Genomic DNA, 18,908 nt, shown 5'->3' with positions numbered 1-18,908 from the left:
GTGGTGATTGGTTAAAGGTTGGACTAGATCTTGGAAGTCTTTTCCAGTCTATATGATTCTGTAACTGGATACCAAAAATTTTAAAAAGGTGGGGAAGGGAAATAATGCAGGTATTACCGTGTATCAAACATAGTTTTGGTTAAAGAGAATTACTTTTGTGTATATAGACAAAAAGTTGTCTGGAGATTAAATTGAGTGAGACTTTTAGATCTGCGGATCTACTTCCTGCATCAATTTCTTGAGTGATCTTGAACAAGTGTTTCTGCTTTCCTGCACCACACTTGCCTGTTTGCAAATTAAGGGGAAAAAATCAGGATCTTACCTCTTCTGCCACTGTTTACCTTAAAATATTTAGTGTTGAGGGAATGCTAAGCTATTTGAATCAAGAACTGATTATCAATCTACCGTATAAATAACCAATATGGCAGAGGATGGCCTCTACCGTATTTGAATTTAATCAAGTCAGAGATTTTGGCAATAGTGATTCTAAAATAGTTTCTCTCACTAAAACACAAACCCTAACTGCATGAGATTCAGTAATGACTAAGTAACAGCTTTTTTAAAATCTACAGGATTCCTCCAATTCTCTATCTTTAAATTCTTTAAGCTGAAAAAAAAGCATATCCTTGATTTTAATGGAACTTCTTCCTGTTATTGTGCAAAATCCCCCTTGAAAACTCGGGATTCCTCAACCCCTATCTCTGCAAAACTCTGTGGCTCCCAGACATCCCCTGAGCACTGCTCCACGGGGCTAAATACTCCTTGCATTCTTCCTTGCTCAAATCAACCCAAATATTGTACAGGAACAAGGAAATGAAAGTATTTTCATATAATGCATACAGTTGCACATTCATTTGTCATGTGCTATTGCTTTCTTTCTGGGTTATGGTAATAATAAGGAGATGTCATTTAAATTAATTATTATAATTTATAATATCTCTTGCTTCAGCTATCCTGCAAAAAGAAGCCCCTTCTTGGTTCAGTGAGCTTATGAAAGATAAGGAGAGCAGACGAAAAGTATATATTTGGTACTGGCAACACATCTCCACGCATTTTGAGAGACAATTCTTTGCAGAACATCTGCAGAGATTTCAGTGCAAAAGTTAAACGGAATAGCCCACCTCTTATAGCATATCCAAACTACAGTGGTACATAAACAGAGAAGTACTGTCTGACAACTGAACACAAGTTATCAAAAGAAATCAGAGACTACTTACAGCAGTATAGAATTTTTAGCTTTGTGCATATAGAATAGACTATAAAACTGAAGTGACCTTTTCTCATTAAGGATGTGAATTCTTCCTAATTTATACACACAGACTTGCAGCTATTCTAAAATAATCGCAGAATCACAGAATATGCTGAGTTGGAAAGGACCCACAAGGATCATTGAGTCCAACTCCTGGTCCTGCACAGGACCATCCCCAGGAGTTACACCACGTGCCCGAGAGTATCATCTGAACGCCTCTTAAACTCCGTCAGGCTTGGTGCTGTGACCACTTCCCTGGGGAGCCTGTTCCAGTGCCCAAACCACCCTCTGCATGAAGAACCTTTTTCTAACATACAATCTAAACCTCCCCTGATACAGCTTCAGGCCATTCCTGTGAGCTCTGTCACTGGTCACCACAGAGAAGAGATCAGCCTGACCCTCCTCTTCCCCTCACGAGGAAGTTGTAACTGCAGTGAGGTCTCCCCTCAGCCTCCCCATCTCCAGGCTGAACACACAAAGTGACCTCAGCCAGTTCTCATACAGCTTCCCCTTCACCAGCTTCATTGCCCTCCTTTGGATACTCTCTAATAGCTTAATATCTTTCTTATGTTGTGGTGACCAAAACTGCACACACTATTCAAGGTGAGTGTAAGCAGTCTAATTGTTACCATCCAATCCTTTGTGCTCAAAGCTCCATGGCATTTATACTGTGCAATCAATCAGAGATGCCTACAGGTAGATAATTAAATTCAAAATCAGTGAGCAAAGGAAGACTAGTTTGGATTGATTCTCTCTGGATAAAAACCCAGACACCACATCAATTTATGTATCTACTGTGAAAAACACCTTTATATATTATGGACATTTGTGGGCGAAAATATTTTACCAGAATGACAGGGCACATCTTCCTGTGCTTGGTAGCAAACCAATTCCAGTGACCTAGGCAGAAATATATTGTCTGATATTGCAACTGCTGCAAAGGGATACATCTTCCTGGGAGTATCATGAGTCTGTGCAACTACTAAAGTAAGAAAACTTCACAGGTAACTGCTTCAAATGCTGAACAGGAAAGGGTTTGGAGAGATCAGGTTTTCTTGAAACCACAAGTACTTGTGATTTTGTTTTCCATTTTTTACAAAGGACAAATCCCAAAAACACTAGGATATGTAAAAGGAAATTCCAGAAGAGCTAAAACCCCATTACAAAATGAACCAGAGTGTTCATTATGCAAGTTTGAGACTGGAAGTTTGAGACCAGTATCACACAACCTAGCTGAGAGAGACAATGTGCATCTATCTTCTTTCTCCACTTTGTACTTCTTTCCCATATAACTAATATTACTTGGATAAAAGAGGTATTTTAGGGACCAAGTCTCTTGACCAATGGTTAGTGGCATCCTCAGGGAAAAAATGAAGTTTCAAACCTTGGCTCAAATCAGGTATGAAAGATTGCTTAGGAAAATATATTTAGGGACATCCACTAGACATGCACACATAGGACCTACCTGATATTTTTCTACTTCATACATTCCCTTCCCTCTGATTATCCAACCCAGACTGTGTTATTGCTGTTACTTCTCTGTCCTATTGTTACAAGCAAATCATCGCAGTAATAACTCGCAGATTACCAGAAAGCCAAACCACAGTGATAATTTTAGCCTTTTGGGGAGATAGAGAGTAACTTTATGCCATGACACAACCTCTGGTAGCACCTCTACCTCAAGCTTCTCCTAAGGATGCTGTCAAACTTCAAACCAGTATGACTAATGGAAAAAGGTCTCAGAGACCTTTGGTACAGGGAAAAACAGATACTGGTTTTCTCAGTTGGTAGTTGAAATAGAGCCTAGTAACTTCATCTGGTGGGGAAAAAAGTGAGCAGGCTGCTGCTATGAAGCATGCCACCTGTCAGAAGCCAAGCCAGCCCACCAAGCAAAATGCCTATTTGATCCTAATAACAAGCTACAACGCAAACAAGAAGTTTTCAAAAAGAAAAAGCGAACCACCACAAGTCTCCTAATATTTACAGAGCCCATGTCAGGTTTTCCCTTGGAAGCAGAAGTCACAGCTGTAGACTTCGACACCCAAAATCTCACAACTTTAATTTCATGGTCAATGCAAGCAGTGCTCTTTGTGTACACAAGAGAGAGACAAGTCCTTGCACAGACATAAGATACAAGCCCAGGTGCAGAACCCTGGAGTCCCATGGAGGCACAAAAAGCAGGAATCCTAAATTCTATTCTGAGGTTTGAGGGTTTTTTGTTATTACTTGGTTAGCAGTCTATTCAATGCATAGTTTTTTTTTAACATTTGCTGCCATTACACAATTCTCATGTCCGCAGTAGGCTTTTCAAATTTTTTTCGAGGCAGGCACCATGCAAGAAGCTAGAGGCTGCTGCTTTCTAGCAGCTCTTCAGAAGATGATTTCACATGGATGTTTTTAACTTGAAAATATGTCATGAAGTAAAGCATCTCACGGTGAAATTGGTGAAGAGGGGCCGAGGACTTAGATCAGTCAGGTAAAACCAATGCAGCCTATAAAGTGAGAAAATGACACTTTGAATAGAAAACAAGCAGGGAAAAAATAAGATCACAGAAAACAGTGACGAATGGGAATATGTCTTTTCTCCTTAAAGTGTAACTCTTCCCTGGGCAATAATAGTATGCGATCAGCCTCATCCCATGTCATGAAGTTAGAGGATAGAAAAGAATGCCCAAAGTCCTAAAATGTGAAGCTCAGCAGCAAGAGGATGTGAAAATGCCTGAGAAACTTCTTAACCAGAATTTCTTACAAAACTTAAAAGGTGTGCTAGTGGAATTGAGAAAAATATAACCAATAAAAATAAAATCATGGCAGCCACATAGCAGTTTAAGAGCCCTCTGGGGTTTCAAAATTATTTTAGGGCATCTCATCTCAGTCTGCTCCACAGAAATAGAATTGCATATGTAAAGACCAAAGAGTTTTCTTTCTCAGTAGCCTACCACCCACAGATTTTAATTTGTTGTTGTTTTTTTTTTTTTCCTTCACATTACCAGCCTCCTAGGCACATCACACATACTACACAGGTATAAAAGAGCACAAAAATAGGGTTCTGCATGCAATGCTGCTCTGCCTTACAAGGTTCTTTCCTGTAGCCATATCACCTTCCCACAGCAGCAGAACAAAAAACATTATAATCCCTTTGCATTGTTATGAAATCAGAAGATAAACATGTAAGAACATATCTAGAGAAGAGAGCCTGAGGAAAAAGGAAATAATATCTATTTGAGAAATGCAGAAAATATATGATTAAATTTGCTAGAACCCTATTTCCAGTTCATTAATCATTTTGGAAGGGTACAAACTGCTGCTGGGACCTAGAAGAAAGTACACAGACCCACTGTTTAACTTTGCATCTGACTAGCAGTTCTCCTTTCATGAGTTGCATCCATTTCTCTGTTCTTAGTGTTATTTCAGGGAACTCAGCTATGTGATTTGGTGGTCATTTTTTTCAGCAGCCCTAGCTTACTGTATCCACCGCAGGTACCTCATGTAATTTATGTTTTTAATTTTTCTGCAAAGCACCTAGTACAATGGTGAGAAGCTCCATTTAAAATTACCTACATAAATAAGCAAATATAACACCATTAGCACACAACAGATCGTGCTCAACAAACTTAAACACTGTAAGTTCAGAAAGTTTAGTGGCATTATGGCTTCCAATGCACTGGAGGAACATGTATTCATTTTCTAATAGGTCTAATAGACCTTAATATGTTGCAAAACACAATCTTGTCACAATTTTCTAGGAAGAATTTAAGATTCTCATCTTCTTCTTTACATTGTATCAGTAGCTTTTCCTGGGCATCACACTTGCTTGTGTTAGACCCAAAAACTCTGGAGTTACATACAGCCAAAAGCCATCTATCACAACTTCTCCAACATCATTAAGAGTGGGTATAATGTATAAGAGCGGTTGAGTACAATATGTCCAGATGTAAAGCCTTCTGAAAGCTGTTCTCTACCAAGTTATACCCAGGATTCTGGACTCTCCAGTCCCACATCCACAAGTCAGTGCAAGTCTCAAGCAATTTGAGCATCCATTCAGTGTATGGACAGAAGGCCATGTTCCAGGGGATTACTTGCCATCTTACAGACTTTCAGAGACAGGACCTCAGCCTAGCAGGGACCTTAGGCATGCCAAATGCTACAGGCATTATTATGAGCTGCTCTGAGTCTGGAAGCAGTGGTTTTGACTACCTTTGGTTTTGACTCCCTTTGACTGCCCTGCTGACTGCACAAAACTACCCGTCTTTGCCACAGCTGACACTGCGTGTATTTGTGTGTCTCCACTGCTTCAGCACCACATCAAGCATAAGGACTTAAAATGACAGTCAGCAGCTCCAGTCTGCTGGCTGCGGTACCAAGAGTGTACCTCTGGAAAAGGCATGGAAGGAGGCCATGGGAATTAGTAACAGCACATGACCAAAGCTGGTAGAGCATTATTTATGTCACAACTCATCCCATGGCTCCCTTAAAAGCTATCTTCAAACACAGAATGCCCCATCAGGTAAGTCTGCTGGCCTCTGTTCACAAAATAGTGTTTTGCTGGTTTTTCTTTTCCCTTCTAGAAAACGGCTCTGATCTGTAGGCTACACAGAATAAATCACCAGGGCGATCCTTTCACTGCAGTAGTAAAAACAAGTTAAGCAACATTTATATTTTGCTGTGATTAAACCTTCCCACAGAACTGCCATTCACAAATTTTAAATGACTTACAATATGCTTTGCACCTCAGTAATTACATTCTAAGTTATTAAGTTCACACACACTCTCCTTTTGTAGCAACCCACGTGTGCTAGAGAGAAATTACTTCTGAACATGCTTAATTTTAAAGTCTTCATTTTACATACTGTATGTAATCAAACTTTTTATTAAACATTGCCAAGCAATCTGTCTCATTTAAAATGAGCTGCTAGAAGAGGTAAAGGTCCATTAAGCTGTTAATTGCACACTATAAGTCTGAATTCTTGAAAAGTTATTTGAATATTGTTTTCCCAGATGCTTAATTCCATATTTACCTAATTCTACCACCATAGTTACTATATTGGTCAGGTATATAATAAGAAATCAATATAGCCACATCATCAAAATTCTCCCAGGTAGAAAGAGGGAACAAAACGAGAGGATTTAATTTCCATTTCTCTTGTTTGAGTTTGATACAGGGAATTTCACTATACAGGTACAAACCACAAATCTGCTAATGTAGAAATACAAGTACACCCTAAAGGCAAAGTGCTTCTGCTACCGTAATGGTTTAAGTGATTTGATAGCTCAAATTCATTGCAAGTAAACCTCAATTAGACTTGAAAATGAAAGTCAAGCAAGTGTCATAGAAAATATTATATGCCACTGTTTTTAAATTACTTATAATAAAGGCGAAAAAATACTTTAGGCTGTGAAAATAAAACTGAGATGGCTCCAAAACACATAAACCACATATAAACATATTCAAAAAGATTGCTACCTCTTCTATATGGTTCTGAAATAGTTTGAATGCAGGTATTCATATGCAAAAAGCCCTCCATTAAAACATTAAAATTTGACTATTCCAAGCCCAGGAAACAGCAACTCTTTTTTACATAGTAGCTAATTAACTAGACCTTACTTCATATCATGTACCCTTGTCAAATAAAATTATATTTCTCATTCCTTAAAGACTTTATATCTATCTTTGTTTTAGTTTGTAGTAACTTGAATCATATGATAATGAAAGTAGAGACATGAATGAAGCACATTTTAATTTCTCTAAAAGACTTGTAACTCAAAGCACAGTATTACATGAACGTTGATGTTTATTTTTCCTTTTTTTACCTCCCTATTCAATTAACTGTGCAGACCTTCTCACTATGCTGAGAATCAAGTAATTAGCACCAGTATGTGCAAATTCATTACATCTCATAGAAGACTCTGTCAGGGGAATCTCTCTCCTCCAAGCCTTATGACCCATCTATAGGAAGGAACATCAGCTAACATCTTATCAAGGCCATGCACTTTAAAAGCAGCAGGGAACTTTCCCAGAAAGAATTTGTGGTCACACCCTTTCCACTTTGGAAGGCCTGTGACAGCTCTGAATTGTCAGGCACGACTTCATGTACAGCAACATACTTCATGGCAGTGTCCACAAGGGACAACAACAACAACCAGCTCCTCAGTAGAAACACCAGAATCCAGATGCTTTAGCCCTTTCACTGATGCTTGTGTGCTTACAGCTCTGACGTTCATGGGCCGCAACAAGGAAGAAGGTTACCTTAGCTCTTTTTCATACAATTTAAAAAAAATAACAACAGAAATCAAAAGGGTCCCAAATTTACAAAATAAAACAGCATGAGTATTTCCATAAGAACAAGCAGCCTTGAAACATATCAGCACGATCTTTCAAATGACAATAGCTGTTCAGGGCCCGAGACTTCAGATTAAGAGAATTAAATTTCCAAAATTCAGTGGAGTGTGTGCTTATTTAATTAAAAGCAGGCAGAATTTCATTTGCACTTCACTGTTAAGAATGCCACCTATAATATCACATTTCGGCAGTGCAGCTTAAGTCCAATTTATACTAGAATCATACTTCATCAAACTCATTTTGAAGTTCATTACAAACACTAAACACCAGTATTATTTGCTATACTGATCCCATCCCATTTGGATGTTTAAATAGGCAAACACGGTCAGATAAACTCACAGTGGCTTGTGAATGTTCTATGATTTTTTCAGTTGAAGCCTTTTGTATCTGTACTGCAACTGTGAGCTACGTGATGTATCCTTGATTTTAGATTTTCACAGGTATGGCTCAAGGCATTGAAAAACTATCTTGCTTGTACCTGTGCCTATAAAGTAAATGAATTTATTTTATTTTTCTCTCACAAATGAAGTAGCATATATACTAATCACTGGGCTACATCCCATGGAGCACGGGTTTCTCACTGACTGACAGAAAGTTACCCTCCTACATCTCCTTCAGACAATGCAGACCGTGCCCTGTAAGGCTGGCACATGGTAAAACTTTCTCCTACACAAAGGAGAGAGAAGGAGACTTGAAGATAGGCAACAGCATCCCATTTACTGCGACAGCCATTCAAGACAGTTGACAAGTGTTACTGGAATGTCAGAGGCCTCCCTCTTTCCTCCAAGCAACTATGTCAGCTCAGTAGGAGGGAGGAGAGACACTGCAACTACCTATTTTGGCTCAGGCAAGTTTGATTAACCAAACTACACCATGGTTGTTTAGCTTTCTTCCCTGGCTGAAGCAACCTGTTGCTGACAGATTTGCAAACTCCTTTCAAACTACTACAGGCAGCACATTTAGCTCATCACAATCAAACACAGGCATTTTTATGCTGGAGTCATGGACAATAATGTAGAAATTACCTGCTTGTAGCACACTATTTACATAGGAGGAATATGACCAAGAAAGGTTAGAAGGTCTGCTTTAATCTAGGCTATGGTCTGTTTTAATGTAGGCTCAGTCAATGCTTTCACATGCTGTCACAGACACAACACTTCAGAGGTCTGTACAGCTTCTCACTCCAGTTTCAAAGCATGGCAACACTCAAATTGATAAAAATGAATGCAAATAAAAATCAAGTGGTTAAAACCATCCATAAATACCTTTTTCAGGGAAGGAAACATTTCCCACATATGTTACTTAAAAACTCCATTATATTGTATAGGGTATTTACAGAGTTCACATTAAGCATTTTGGCACAATTAAAGTTCTACACATGTGGCAGGATGTTCAGTCCTTGGAAGGCCAGACAGGTACTTTCCAAATAAGCTTGTACAAGGAGACTTAAGGGCTTGGAGTGTCTCGGTTTGGGACTAAAGGCTTTCCAGCCCTGAGAGGTGAGCAGGGTAGCTATTTTCTAACTGAACCTTTTTGATTCTCATTTTCACCTTCTACAAGGAGACAGATCTGTGTGAACTAAAACAACCTTCAGCTTTTATGAATTTACAGAAAGTGTAAGCATCTTGAGACAAGCTCTTACTGGCAGGCAGATCACTTTCTCCTATTGCAAGTTAGCATGAACAGTCATTGAACTGAAAGTTTCACAGTCAGCTCACTAGAGAGCCAGGCTCCTAAAAGAAGACTGAACTGGGCACCATACAGGATTTTGGCACCAGGATTTTTGAACTAATAGGTCAGTGAAATTTTTCTTAGCAGGGCAAAAGTAACTAAGACTGTGCCTCACACCTCTGCTGCAGTGGTTCTCTTGTTAGCACAAAAGCTTCAGCACTATATTCCAGACGTCAGTTCTAGAATTGTTCATCATCTTTTGTCTTTTTGTGTTTTGTTTTGGGTTTTGTGTTTGGTTTTTTTTGTGTGTTTGTGGGTTTTTGCTTTGGTTTGTTTGTTTTGTTGGGGGGTTTTGTTTGTTTGTTTGCTTGCTTGCTTGGTTTTTTGTTTGTTTTTTGTCAGTAATATCTGTGAACATTGACAGATTTTCCAGAGTGATTCATGTCTCTAAAACCTCCTTTATCACATGAAAAATATTTGCAAAAAAAAAAAATTATTGAAATGCTAAACACCTTTAAAAGACTAAAGACAGACAAACTAGAAGTGGTAAGAGGATGGCTGAGAAAGGCCTGAGTGCTGAAAAGCTCTTAGGAGTACCACGACTGTGATCACTGGATTCATTATAAGCCTAGGGAGTCTCCATAAAATCCATAGCATGGATATGCTATGGAGCATACATCATGCTCCTCTAAACAGTGTCACCTTCCAAAAGCTTAAAATAAATTTAAAAAATATTGCTAAATTATTAGCAGCATGTTACTGAGCTGGCACTTTTGTCTTATCAATGATGCCTTGAAACATACCAAATATACTAATAAAATCTAGCAAATTAAACCTGGGTTCACTAGTTGTTATTAACCTTAATATAAAGGAGACAGTTCTATTCAAAGTCTTGCCTCATTTATCTTTCATATTCCTATACCTTACCATGACTTGTGCTGCTTCTTAAAGGCACCCTTGAATTTCAAGGACATCATCTTTGCTTATAACGTTCAAATTAGAAATAAAGTTTAAAACAGGTAAGAAACTTGAATCAATGAAATAAGCAGAGAAACAAAAGAATAATGAAAAATAAAAGGAACTCATAATGCCAGCATATATTACAAATGTCTTATTTGGTATTAGGTACTTATTTGCTATCGTTTCAAACTAACAATGAAAGTTAGTGCATCGATCTTCAAGGAAGTAGATGCTTAAAGTTATCAAGTCAATAAAATAATCTTCTCTCCTTTAAGTCAATGTGATCTCCCTAAACAACAACCCTCTGTACAAAATCTCACAATCTCCGTTAATTTTTGCTCCATTCATACATAAGAATCAACCAATATATGGACCACATTATCACTTTCAGCATAGCATGAAATTTCATAACAAAAACAAACAAGAAAGATCATGTTCCAATAAATTTATTCCATTCTAGAAGAATCCCCAGAAAGATGTGCTTTCTTTCTTTGTAGAAATCCTTTGTGCCTACAGATTTCCTCTATTCGTTTGAAATGCTTGTGCCATTCCCTTATTGGAATATACAGTATTTTTGTTTTCTCAAAGCACCCAGAACATTTGATGAGGTCACAGCATGATTTCAAGAATCTTTTATTCTGTCTCAATTACCATACTGCAGGACTTATTTCAACAACTCCATTCTACTTTGGTTACACATTTCAGAAAGATTAGGGTAATCCAGATCAAACCCAGAGACAGAGTGGGGGGCAGATGAAGAATGCACCTTGCAAGTAGAATCTAGAGGAGCTTATCTTACTCAACCTAAGAAAACAGAAAAATGAAAAAGGACTCCTCTACATAAATGCATCAGAAGAGGCTAATGGTAGAAAAGACCACAAAAGCCTATAGGCAACATAAAATTTTGGTGTAGGAACAAAAGGGTACTAGCTCCTCAAGAGCCAGTGGAAGACTGAATTTTCTAGTCCTCCCAATGGGGTAAGAATGAAAAGTAATCTCTAATAGCAGGAGATGAGACACAAAAACATTGAAAGTCATGTGCATTCCCCTACTCTTGATATGGGAATACTCTTGATATACCAGCTGGGATATGTTTCTGACCTGGCTGTCCTGAAACCAGGCTCCCTAAAACCCTTACTGGACCCACATACACTTGTTCCATCCTTGCAGGGGTTAAGGTGGCTGGTTTACACCACATCATCGCCTGTCATCTGCCACCCGCCATCAGTCACCCGCCATCCTTCTGCACTTCCCCTCCTCAGTTTCTTCTGCTTAAGACTGCTGCTGCAATGCTCCCACTGGCTCTGCTCCCTCTGGTGTTTAACACGATCTCTCGGTAGCCTGAAAGCCGTGCAACTGACTGCCTTTTGCCATAGAAAAGTTTTCATCAGAACAGCAATGACCTCGCTAACAGTGGTTATATATTTAATGGACACAGTTGCCTGCAGCTAAGTGCTGTCTCAGTGCCGAGAGTGGGGGAGGGCAGAAAAAAAAGAAAACAGCTGCTAACAGACATGGGATATTAACTGAGAATTTGAGCAAGACAGCAGGTTGGAGAGAGCAGGGAAAAAAAAATTAGGACTACAGCATCTAGCATTGCCACTGTAAATAACCTGCTCATTAGAGAAAGAGAGCTGACAACATGCATTAATGTCTGACAAAGCAAATATATTTGCTCTTTCTGTAAGAAGACTGGATGAGCTACAGGTAGCCTGAAACAACACACAGAGGAAATGGCATTTTCAGAGTTGGGAAAGCAGCCACAGTTACACTTGATTAACAAGGACAGAAGACAATTCTAAGGCTACATCACAACTGAGAAAAAAAAAAAAAAAAGGGATGAAATCACTCAAACACAGAGTCACTTGCCCCAAAGTTACCATTACTTGCAGATCATATCTGCTTCTGGAGAAAAAAAACCCAGAAGATCCTGAATACATCATTATATTCAGGAAGATACAAGTTCAACAGCAGTTAAAAATATATATGCTCAAAATTCAAATAATACATCATGAACTAGCTATCCCCCTTATATAGCATTATATAAGTAACACTAATAGCTATTCTCTTAGGTCAAGTTTATAATAAAACTACTTCAGTGGATATCAGAGTTTAAAGTACTGAAAATCATGATCATTCAGGATCATCAAGTGTGGGCAACAAAACCAGTACCAAAGTGCTGAAGGAACAGAACAGTAATTAGAGTCAGAACTGACAGTCAGAATTTGGGATGAGGGAAGAAAAGTCATAATGAAAATCATGACTATTTAAGGACTCAAGTCTGCTCAAGTCTGCTGGTAAAAACTGCAGCAAGGTGGGGCTCAGACAGCAAATAAAGAATGAGTGAAAAAGCTGTGCCTAGCAGCAAAGTGACACCAGGAATTTCAGATTCATTGAGACACAGATGCCACCAGGGAAGCCCTTTGGAATGCTTTAATGTGTCTTCAACAGCTTAATTATAACAACAGATGAAGTACTCATATTGCTTTACAAGTGAAATGAGCAAGATTCAAAATGGAGCTCAATAGCGGGTTTGCTAACTTCACAGACTGTTTTCCAAGGCTATGATTTTAAATATAACATAAGATACAAACAGCCCAGGTTAAACTTTCATCAGTTGGGCATTTCTTGGTAGAGGATCACTCAGTCAGTTTCAGATGGAGCAAAACAGAAAGTGTCCACAGTTTTCAAAAAAATTAGGCATGAGGAAAAATATCAGCCAAACTTTGGACAACATACATAATTGAAGGTGACATTCAAAATTTCTTGACTTCAATCAGATGGAGCACCTTTCCAATTCTATATAACTTGTGCTGAGAAACAAAAGTATGCTGAAGTCAGAACAGAGTTGTCAAGCACAGCAGGTGCACACAGGGGATGGCAGAAATTACATTTTTACTAAGTATCTGGTCTTCCAAAAGCCTTACTTAAAATACAAATAATCATCTAGGCCAGTAATGAACTTGTCAGGCTCTCCTGGAGTTGCCTAAGGAACGGTTGGTGTTCCCAAGAGCCAGTCAGGGCTATTGTTACTGCTCACTGAACAGCCAGGGCAACAGGTGTTACCAGAAACATCACAGACTGGTGTCTCACTGAACTGCTTCTTAGGAAGCAATTGCAAATCCAGAAGAAGGAAGAACACATTTCTTCTATAAATGTTGTACAGCCCATAGAGGAGGAAAAAAGCCTCCACATAAACCCTGAAAAAGACAAAGAGATGAAGAGAAGGGGAAAAAAGCAATTTGCATTGGGAAAATCTCACTATTTTTATCAATCAGTATTTTGTTCCAATTGGACTATCTCATTCATCAGCTCATGTGCCCTTTGATAGAATTCCCCATGGACACAGAGGCCACTGGGTCCCTGCTAAAAAAACAGCTGAGGAGGTAGGGAGGCTGTGTGCATTTTAAAAATGTGAATTAAAATGGTGGCCTGAATCCAAGTAAGCCTGTACCCCTCTCCCTCCTCTGAATGCTATCTAGAGAGCAATGGCACAGAAAGATCACTTTTAAACTTAGTCTCCATAGCTCCTTTGTCACAGCCACATTAAAAAAGCAGATTCCTGAGGGGTTTTTTTCTGAATCAGAAAGAAAAAAAAAGTAAAGGTTGTATCCAGTCTTTTTCAGACCTCTTTACAAAACATTCTAACCACCCATACAAATTAAACTCAGAATTGCCTAGAAGCATTTCATCCTTTGTGTTCATAAACTAGCAATCTTGACCCCCAGATTTTAATTTACTTTACTGAAATATTTATTTCCTTCAATAAATGAAGCATTCCAGATTTGACTCTCTCTGCAACAAAGAATAGCCAGAGAGCATGACCATCAATATACCAATTTTATTTACTGCAATCTCTTTGTATAAACCATGAAGGTATAAAACTGACTACTGGAAGAGTCACAGAAGGTATTAGCAAATTCATTTCTAAAGCTTCAGTTTATCAAGTTAATGATTAATTAATTTATTAAAACAGAGATGAAAGTCCAGGAGCAAAGTTCCCAAATAAGACAGACTGATTTTATTTGTTCTTAATCCAGTCTCATTCAGATATAACAGTACCTATTACCATGACCAGAAGCTTTTTAATACCTTGCATAGGCCTGCTAAGAGTAAAGACAGCAAAAGTAATGGATTGACTCCTAGAAACAGCTGTTTATAAAATGGAATCTTTTGCATAAAAAGCTACGTGTGGCCAAGGAGAGAACAAGAAGCATCTGCACCAAAGCCATTGCTCTGTTGTCATTCAGTACACAGCAGACCACAGAGTGGGGATATCAGCCACCTCGCTGTGGCACACTGGGATTGTTTTACTACATGCCTAAATAATTTCATGAACCATGAGAAAAAGATCACCCTCTTGCCTAAACTCTTCCAAAAAACCTATCCATTATTCATAATTATCTTCCAATGCTTCTCCCATTTGCCATGTACAGAGTCCTCTCAATCTTTTTGCTGGACTTCACTGACTGTGGTATTTCAGAATTGCCCCCCTGAGCAGTGGGATCAGGAGAAGCAGGAAAAGCAGGATTTGCAAATGGCATTATAAAACAAGCATGCAAAAGGTCTGAACCATCCTGGTTTTAAAACAAGATTTTTAAGTTGGCAGGTGCCATTAAGGAGGACAAGATGCAGTGCTCAGATGTCACTCATCCTTATAGTCTCCTGTCAATGACCTTTGCAAAGGGTAAATCAATACTAAGCACATACTGTATCTACTATTTCTTACTGTGTAGGAAAGGTCAGCTCATTTTCATGTATGTATCAGTTCCAACATTACTGTATTCAGAGACAGAACTGCTTAAAACTGGAAATCTTATCTTACACATAGCAGCATTTCAAAATATGTGATAACTTAAAAAACAAGTCTTGGAATGAAAACATTTCATAAGGAAGGAATGTAGAGCTTTACCTTGCTATCATGGTATTTTCTACAAATAAGTGCAAATGAAATTATAAACAACATTTATGGGACTACTTCCTTAGCAAAATCTAGTCCACCTGTATGTTTTACCACAGAAAAAAAATATTTTTAAAATACTAAGACATTTACTGTCATTTTATGCATGTCTGCTGCACCTTTTTTTGTTTGTAGGCACAGGCCACAGAGATTATTCTCCTCTTATAGTTCACTTAGATGGCATATTTTGGGATGGGCCTTTATAAAAATGCATGTTTTGGTTTTGTATCTAAACTTGATTCCATTTAGCTCAATGCCCAATCGTTTTAGCTTCAGTAACAAAATTCTGTAATACACATATTGCCGCAATCTAGGAGATGCTTGGTACTGAAATCACAGCTGAAATTTCTGGCCTTTTGGAAATAGATATTTGAATTCCTGAAGTATGATTCAGTTTAACATTTCATAGTACCTGAAAGTTCAAGGATGAACATCAAAAGTCTATTACAACAACACTGTGCGTAAATTAAAAAGTATCCTGTTGTGCATTTTAAACACACCAGAAACTCCAAACAACACTAAAACTGGTTAGAAGACACTGCTGCACTATTTGATATTGCAAGGGTAAGATCCACAAGGACAGTGTTTTAAAATATTCAGAAAGATAGTATTTTAAAATGCTTGCATATGGGAAAAGGGTTATTTAATATCAATGTAATGAATTTCCTACTTGCATTAACTGCAACATCATAAGGAGATATTGTATTCCTGTTCCTTAGCCGTGTTTAGGTGGAGCAATGGCGCTTCCATACATCCATAAGCAAAGGCATAAAAAGGATCTATAATCTTTTGATGCATACATTTAATACATTTCAGTAAGGTTTATTACAGTTCTTGCTTCCTCTTCCCAGCATCACTCATGGTTAATGTAGAGATATGTACAATGTTGAAAATCATTCAGCAGTTCCACTTCAAGAGTAGAGAAGCAACGTTTTTAAGAATAAAACAACTATTTCTACTCTTATTGCACTTAAGTTGGTCAAGAGGCAAGCCATCTTACCATAATTTTGTAAACCTTAGAAAGCATCCACTGACTCAATTATTTAATTATTTACTTTATTTTCTTGCAAATCCAAATTCTAAGAGTGGTTTCTCTCTGTCAAGCAGATATGAAGGTAAAACCAAATCATTCAGCTTTGTACCATGAAACAGTGTATACTGCCAGACTGGGAAAGTCTATTCTGGTGCTGCTATCAGCAATATTGACAAATATAAACATGAAATTAAGGTTTGTGTTTATTTTTAATTAGTTGGTTATGCCATTCCACTGAAAAATCAAAACAAAAAGCTAAAAGAAAACCCCCACAAAATAAAATCATATTTTCTTGGGTTCAAACACTGAAAATAGAGCTATACTTCTCACTGCAGCCATGGGCCAAAAGCAGAATTAGAAGCAAGCAACTAATTTTAAGATTCCTGAAATTACCTGCTGAATTATTTTTTCACAGAGGAAATACAGTCTATACACTGTGATGCAGGACAGACCTGCCTGTCTCCCTGTCTTGTAACGTTGCATATTTTGATTAGCTGCAATGGCATAGAAGTATAGATTTTTAATATACTTTTATTGCCTTTTAGATAACTGACTTACTGACAGTGGTTTTAGGGCATTTTCTTCTTCAATTTTTATGACTACGCCTTTTTGATGACTATGCTTTTAAATTTTTATTGGGGAATAATGGCTGAATTTCTATAGGGACAGATGACAAATTCTATTAGGTACGATACTGAAAATGTTCATTTAGATGCAGAGGGAGTTTAAAACAAAACAAAACAACCTAAAAACCAACAAAATCAAAACAAACAAACAAAAAAATGCTCAATAAAACCATTGGTATGTTCTTGTCAACTCCCATCCTGCTCTTAAAAAAGTCTTAAAGCAGGATCCAAAATAATACAAGCTGAGTATGTAAGCTCTTTTAAAGTAATCTAGGTTCCTTACAAAGTGAAAGTCTATTTCCTTACTCATTAACAACAAAGAGCAGAGAGTACAATACCAATTATTCTAGAAACAGTTACACTTCCTACTGTGCCTCCATAAGCAGAACGATGAAAGAGCAACGTTGCAATAACACTGAGAGTAAATGGAAATCAGAATGCTAACGCTGCATGTGAGCACACAGGTCTGCTCAGAAGGCTCTGAAGGGCTGTAGGTATTGCTCTAACTGGTTATAAGTGGCTGCTTTTGAAAACAGCTATTCTTCATAAGTAGTCTCTTCCATTTCATTTGGCTATAGGTTGTCATCCTGCACAGCATTAAGAGAGGGTTGTAGAAAAAGGAAAAATAAATGCTTTCTCCAGAAAGCTGGTGGTAGGGAGGAGTGAACCAGTTATAGCCAGCAGCAGTATGCAGCTGGAAATCTTGGGTTTTTTACACCCTCATAAAAATGCAGCCAGAGAAAAAGGAGTAAAAAGGTGTAAAACAGATTTTCTTCATTACAACGATGAACATTACAATGCTATTGTTCTGAATTCTGTGATATGTTTTGGAGAAATATTTGCTTTCAAGGAAGATGATGAAAAAGAGGAATCGGTGACGCTTATTTCCTTACACTAAGAGTTTCATTAAAAGCAGGCAAATAAACTCAAAGCACATACATATTCTTCAATAAAGACATGTTTTATAAAATAGCAAGAATTACCTGGAAAAAACCCTAAAACAAATAAACAAGTACCTAATTTGTATATTTTGTCATGGTGTAATCTAATGGCAGGAAGTGTACTTCAGCACACTCCATCCTGAACTTTAAGGAGAATACCTTATTTAGGGAATCAGTTCATTTTCTTACCTGTACCCAGAAGCCCCAACACTCAATTTTACCTTTTCTTTTTGTTTTTGCTCTGAACAGTTTTACTTAAAGTACTTTCAAAGGTATTCTCTTACTCCAACAAAAGTACCTGTAGTAAAACAATGTACACATCCCCATAAGCCTTTTATAAATTCTCAAATTATGCTGTATTTAATTTTATCTGAATTTTAACGATTTCCTTGTACCTAGTCCCACCTTACTATCTTACCATACCATCTTACTAATAATCACTTTTGAGATTCCAACTTCTATATCTTAATTAAAACTGTGGATTTGTATTACAGCACTGAGCTGTAATACAGGACTTTGAGAATTGAGGCATCTGGGAGAAAAAGAACTGATATGGTCCAACACTTGATTGTCCAAATACCTTGTGTTTTAGAAGTGAGGTGTTTTCTTTAGGCATGACAGATGACCCTCAGAAAATAGCATCACATCCCACAGGCCTAATGAAAACAAAAACTATGAGGGGCATCATACAAGATCTGAAAGAAAGATTATTCTACCTGTATCGGACATGCTCGATTGTGTCATATGTCAGCTTGCTGCTGATATTCTGACTATGAGGGTTGCCTAGGAGACAAAAGAGATACAGAAGTTAATCATTAATCACAATTTTGCTATTAAATTTCTCTTTTATAAAAGTATTACACCAAGCCAGCCCAAAAGGTGACAAATAAAGATTCAAGGTATACATCCTAGCAACGCCCTGAAGCTCCTTAGTTAGTCAAGAGAAAGGACATAGGCTAAAGCAATTATGACAGATCTGGAAACTTCAGCTGGAACTCTTATTTAGGTAGTTATTCTAAAAAGGAAATGCAACTGTATATGCACAAACAAACTAGGAAAAACTACAGACAGAATGTACATTCATAAATGTATTTGCACAGTAGTTAAGAAGTAAGAGACATCTGGAAA

The 18,908-nt window shown here is 37.8% G+C and overlaps 1 protein-coding gene across 4 annotated transcripts in view; it reads right to left on the bottom strand.

Annotated features, from left to right (window-relative positions):
* MOCOS (molybdenum cofactor sulfurase) overlaps positions 1-18,908 on the bottom strand; it is a 214,560-nt gene that overhangs the window by 169,606 nt on the left and 26,046 nt on the right. For all 4 annotated transcript variants that reach the window (XR_007630146.1, XR_007630147.1, XM_050326370.1 and 1 more), the window contains exon 3: positions 18,497-18,563. Coding sequence is in view for 2 of the 4 variants with exons in the window: in XM_050326370.1 (XP_050182327.1) it covers positions 18,497-18,563 (67 nt within the window). In the remaining 2 variants the exon portion in view is untranslated. The remainder of the gene's footprint in view (positions 1-18,496; positions 18,564-18,908) is intronic.

This window comes from Myiozetetes cayanensis, unplaced genomic scaffold (assembly GCF_022539395.1).
Source record: "Myiozetetes cayanensis isolate MyiCay16 unplaced genomic scaffold, myiCay2020 scf1, whole genome shotgun sequence".
NCBI lineage: Eukaryota > Metazoa > Chordata > Aves > Passeriformes > Tyrannidae > Myiozetetes > Myiozetetes cayanensis.
The sequence above is the reverse complement of the archived record's forward strand: the minus strand, read 5'-3'. Positions and strand labels throughout refer to the sequence as shown.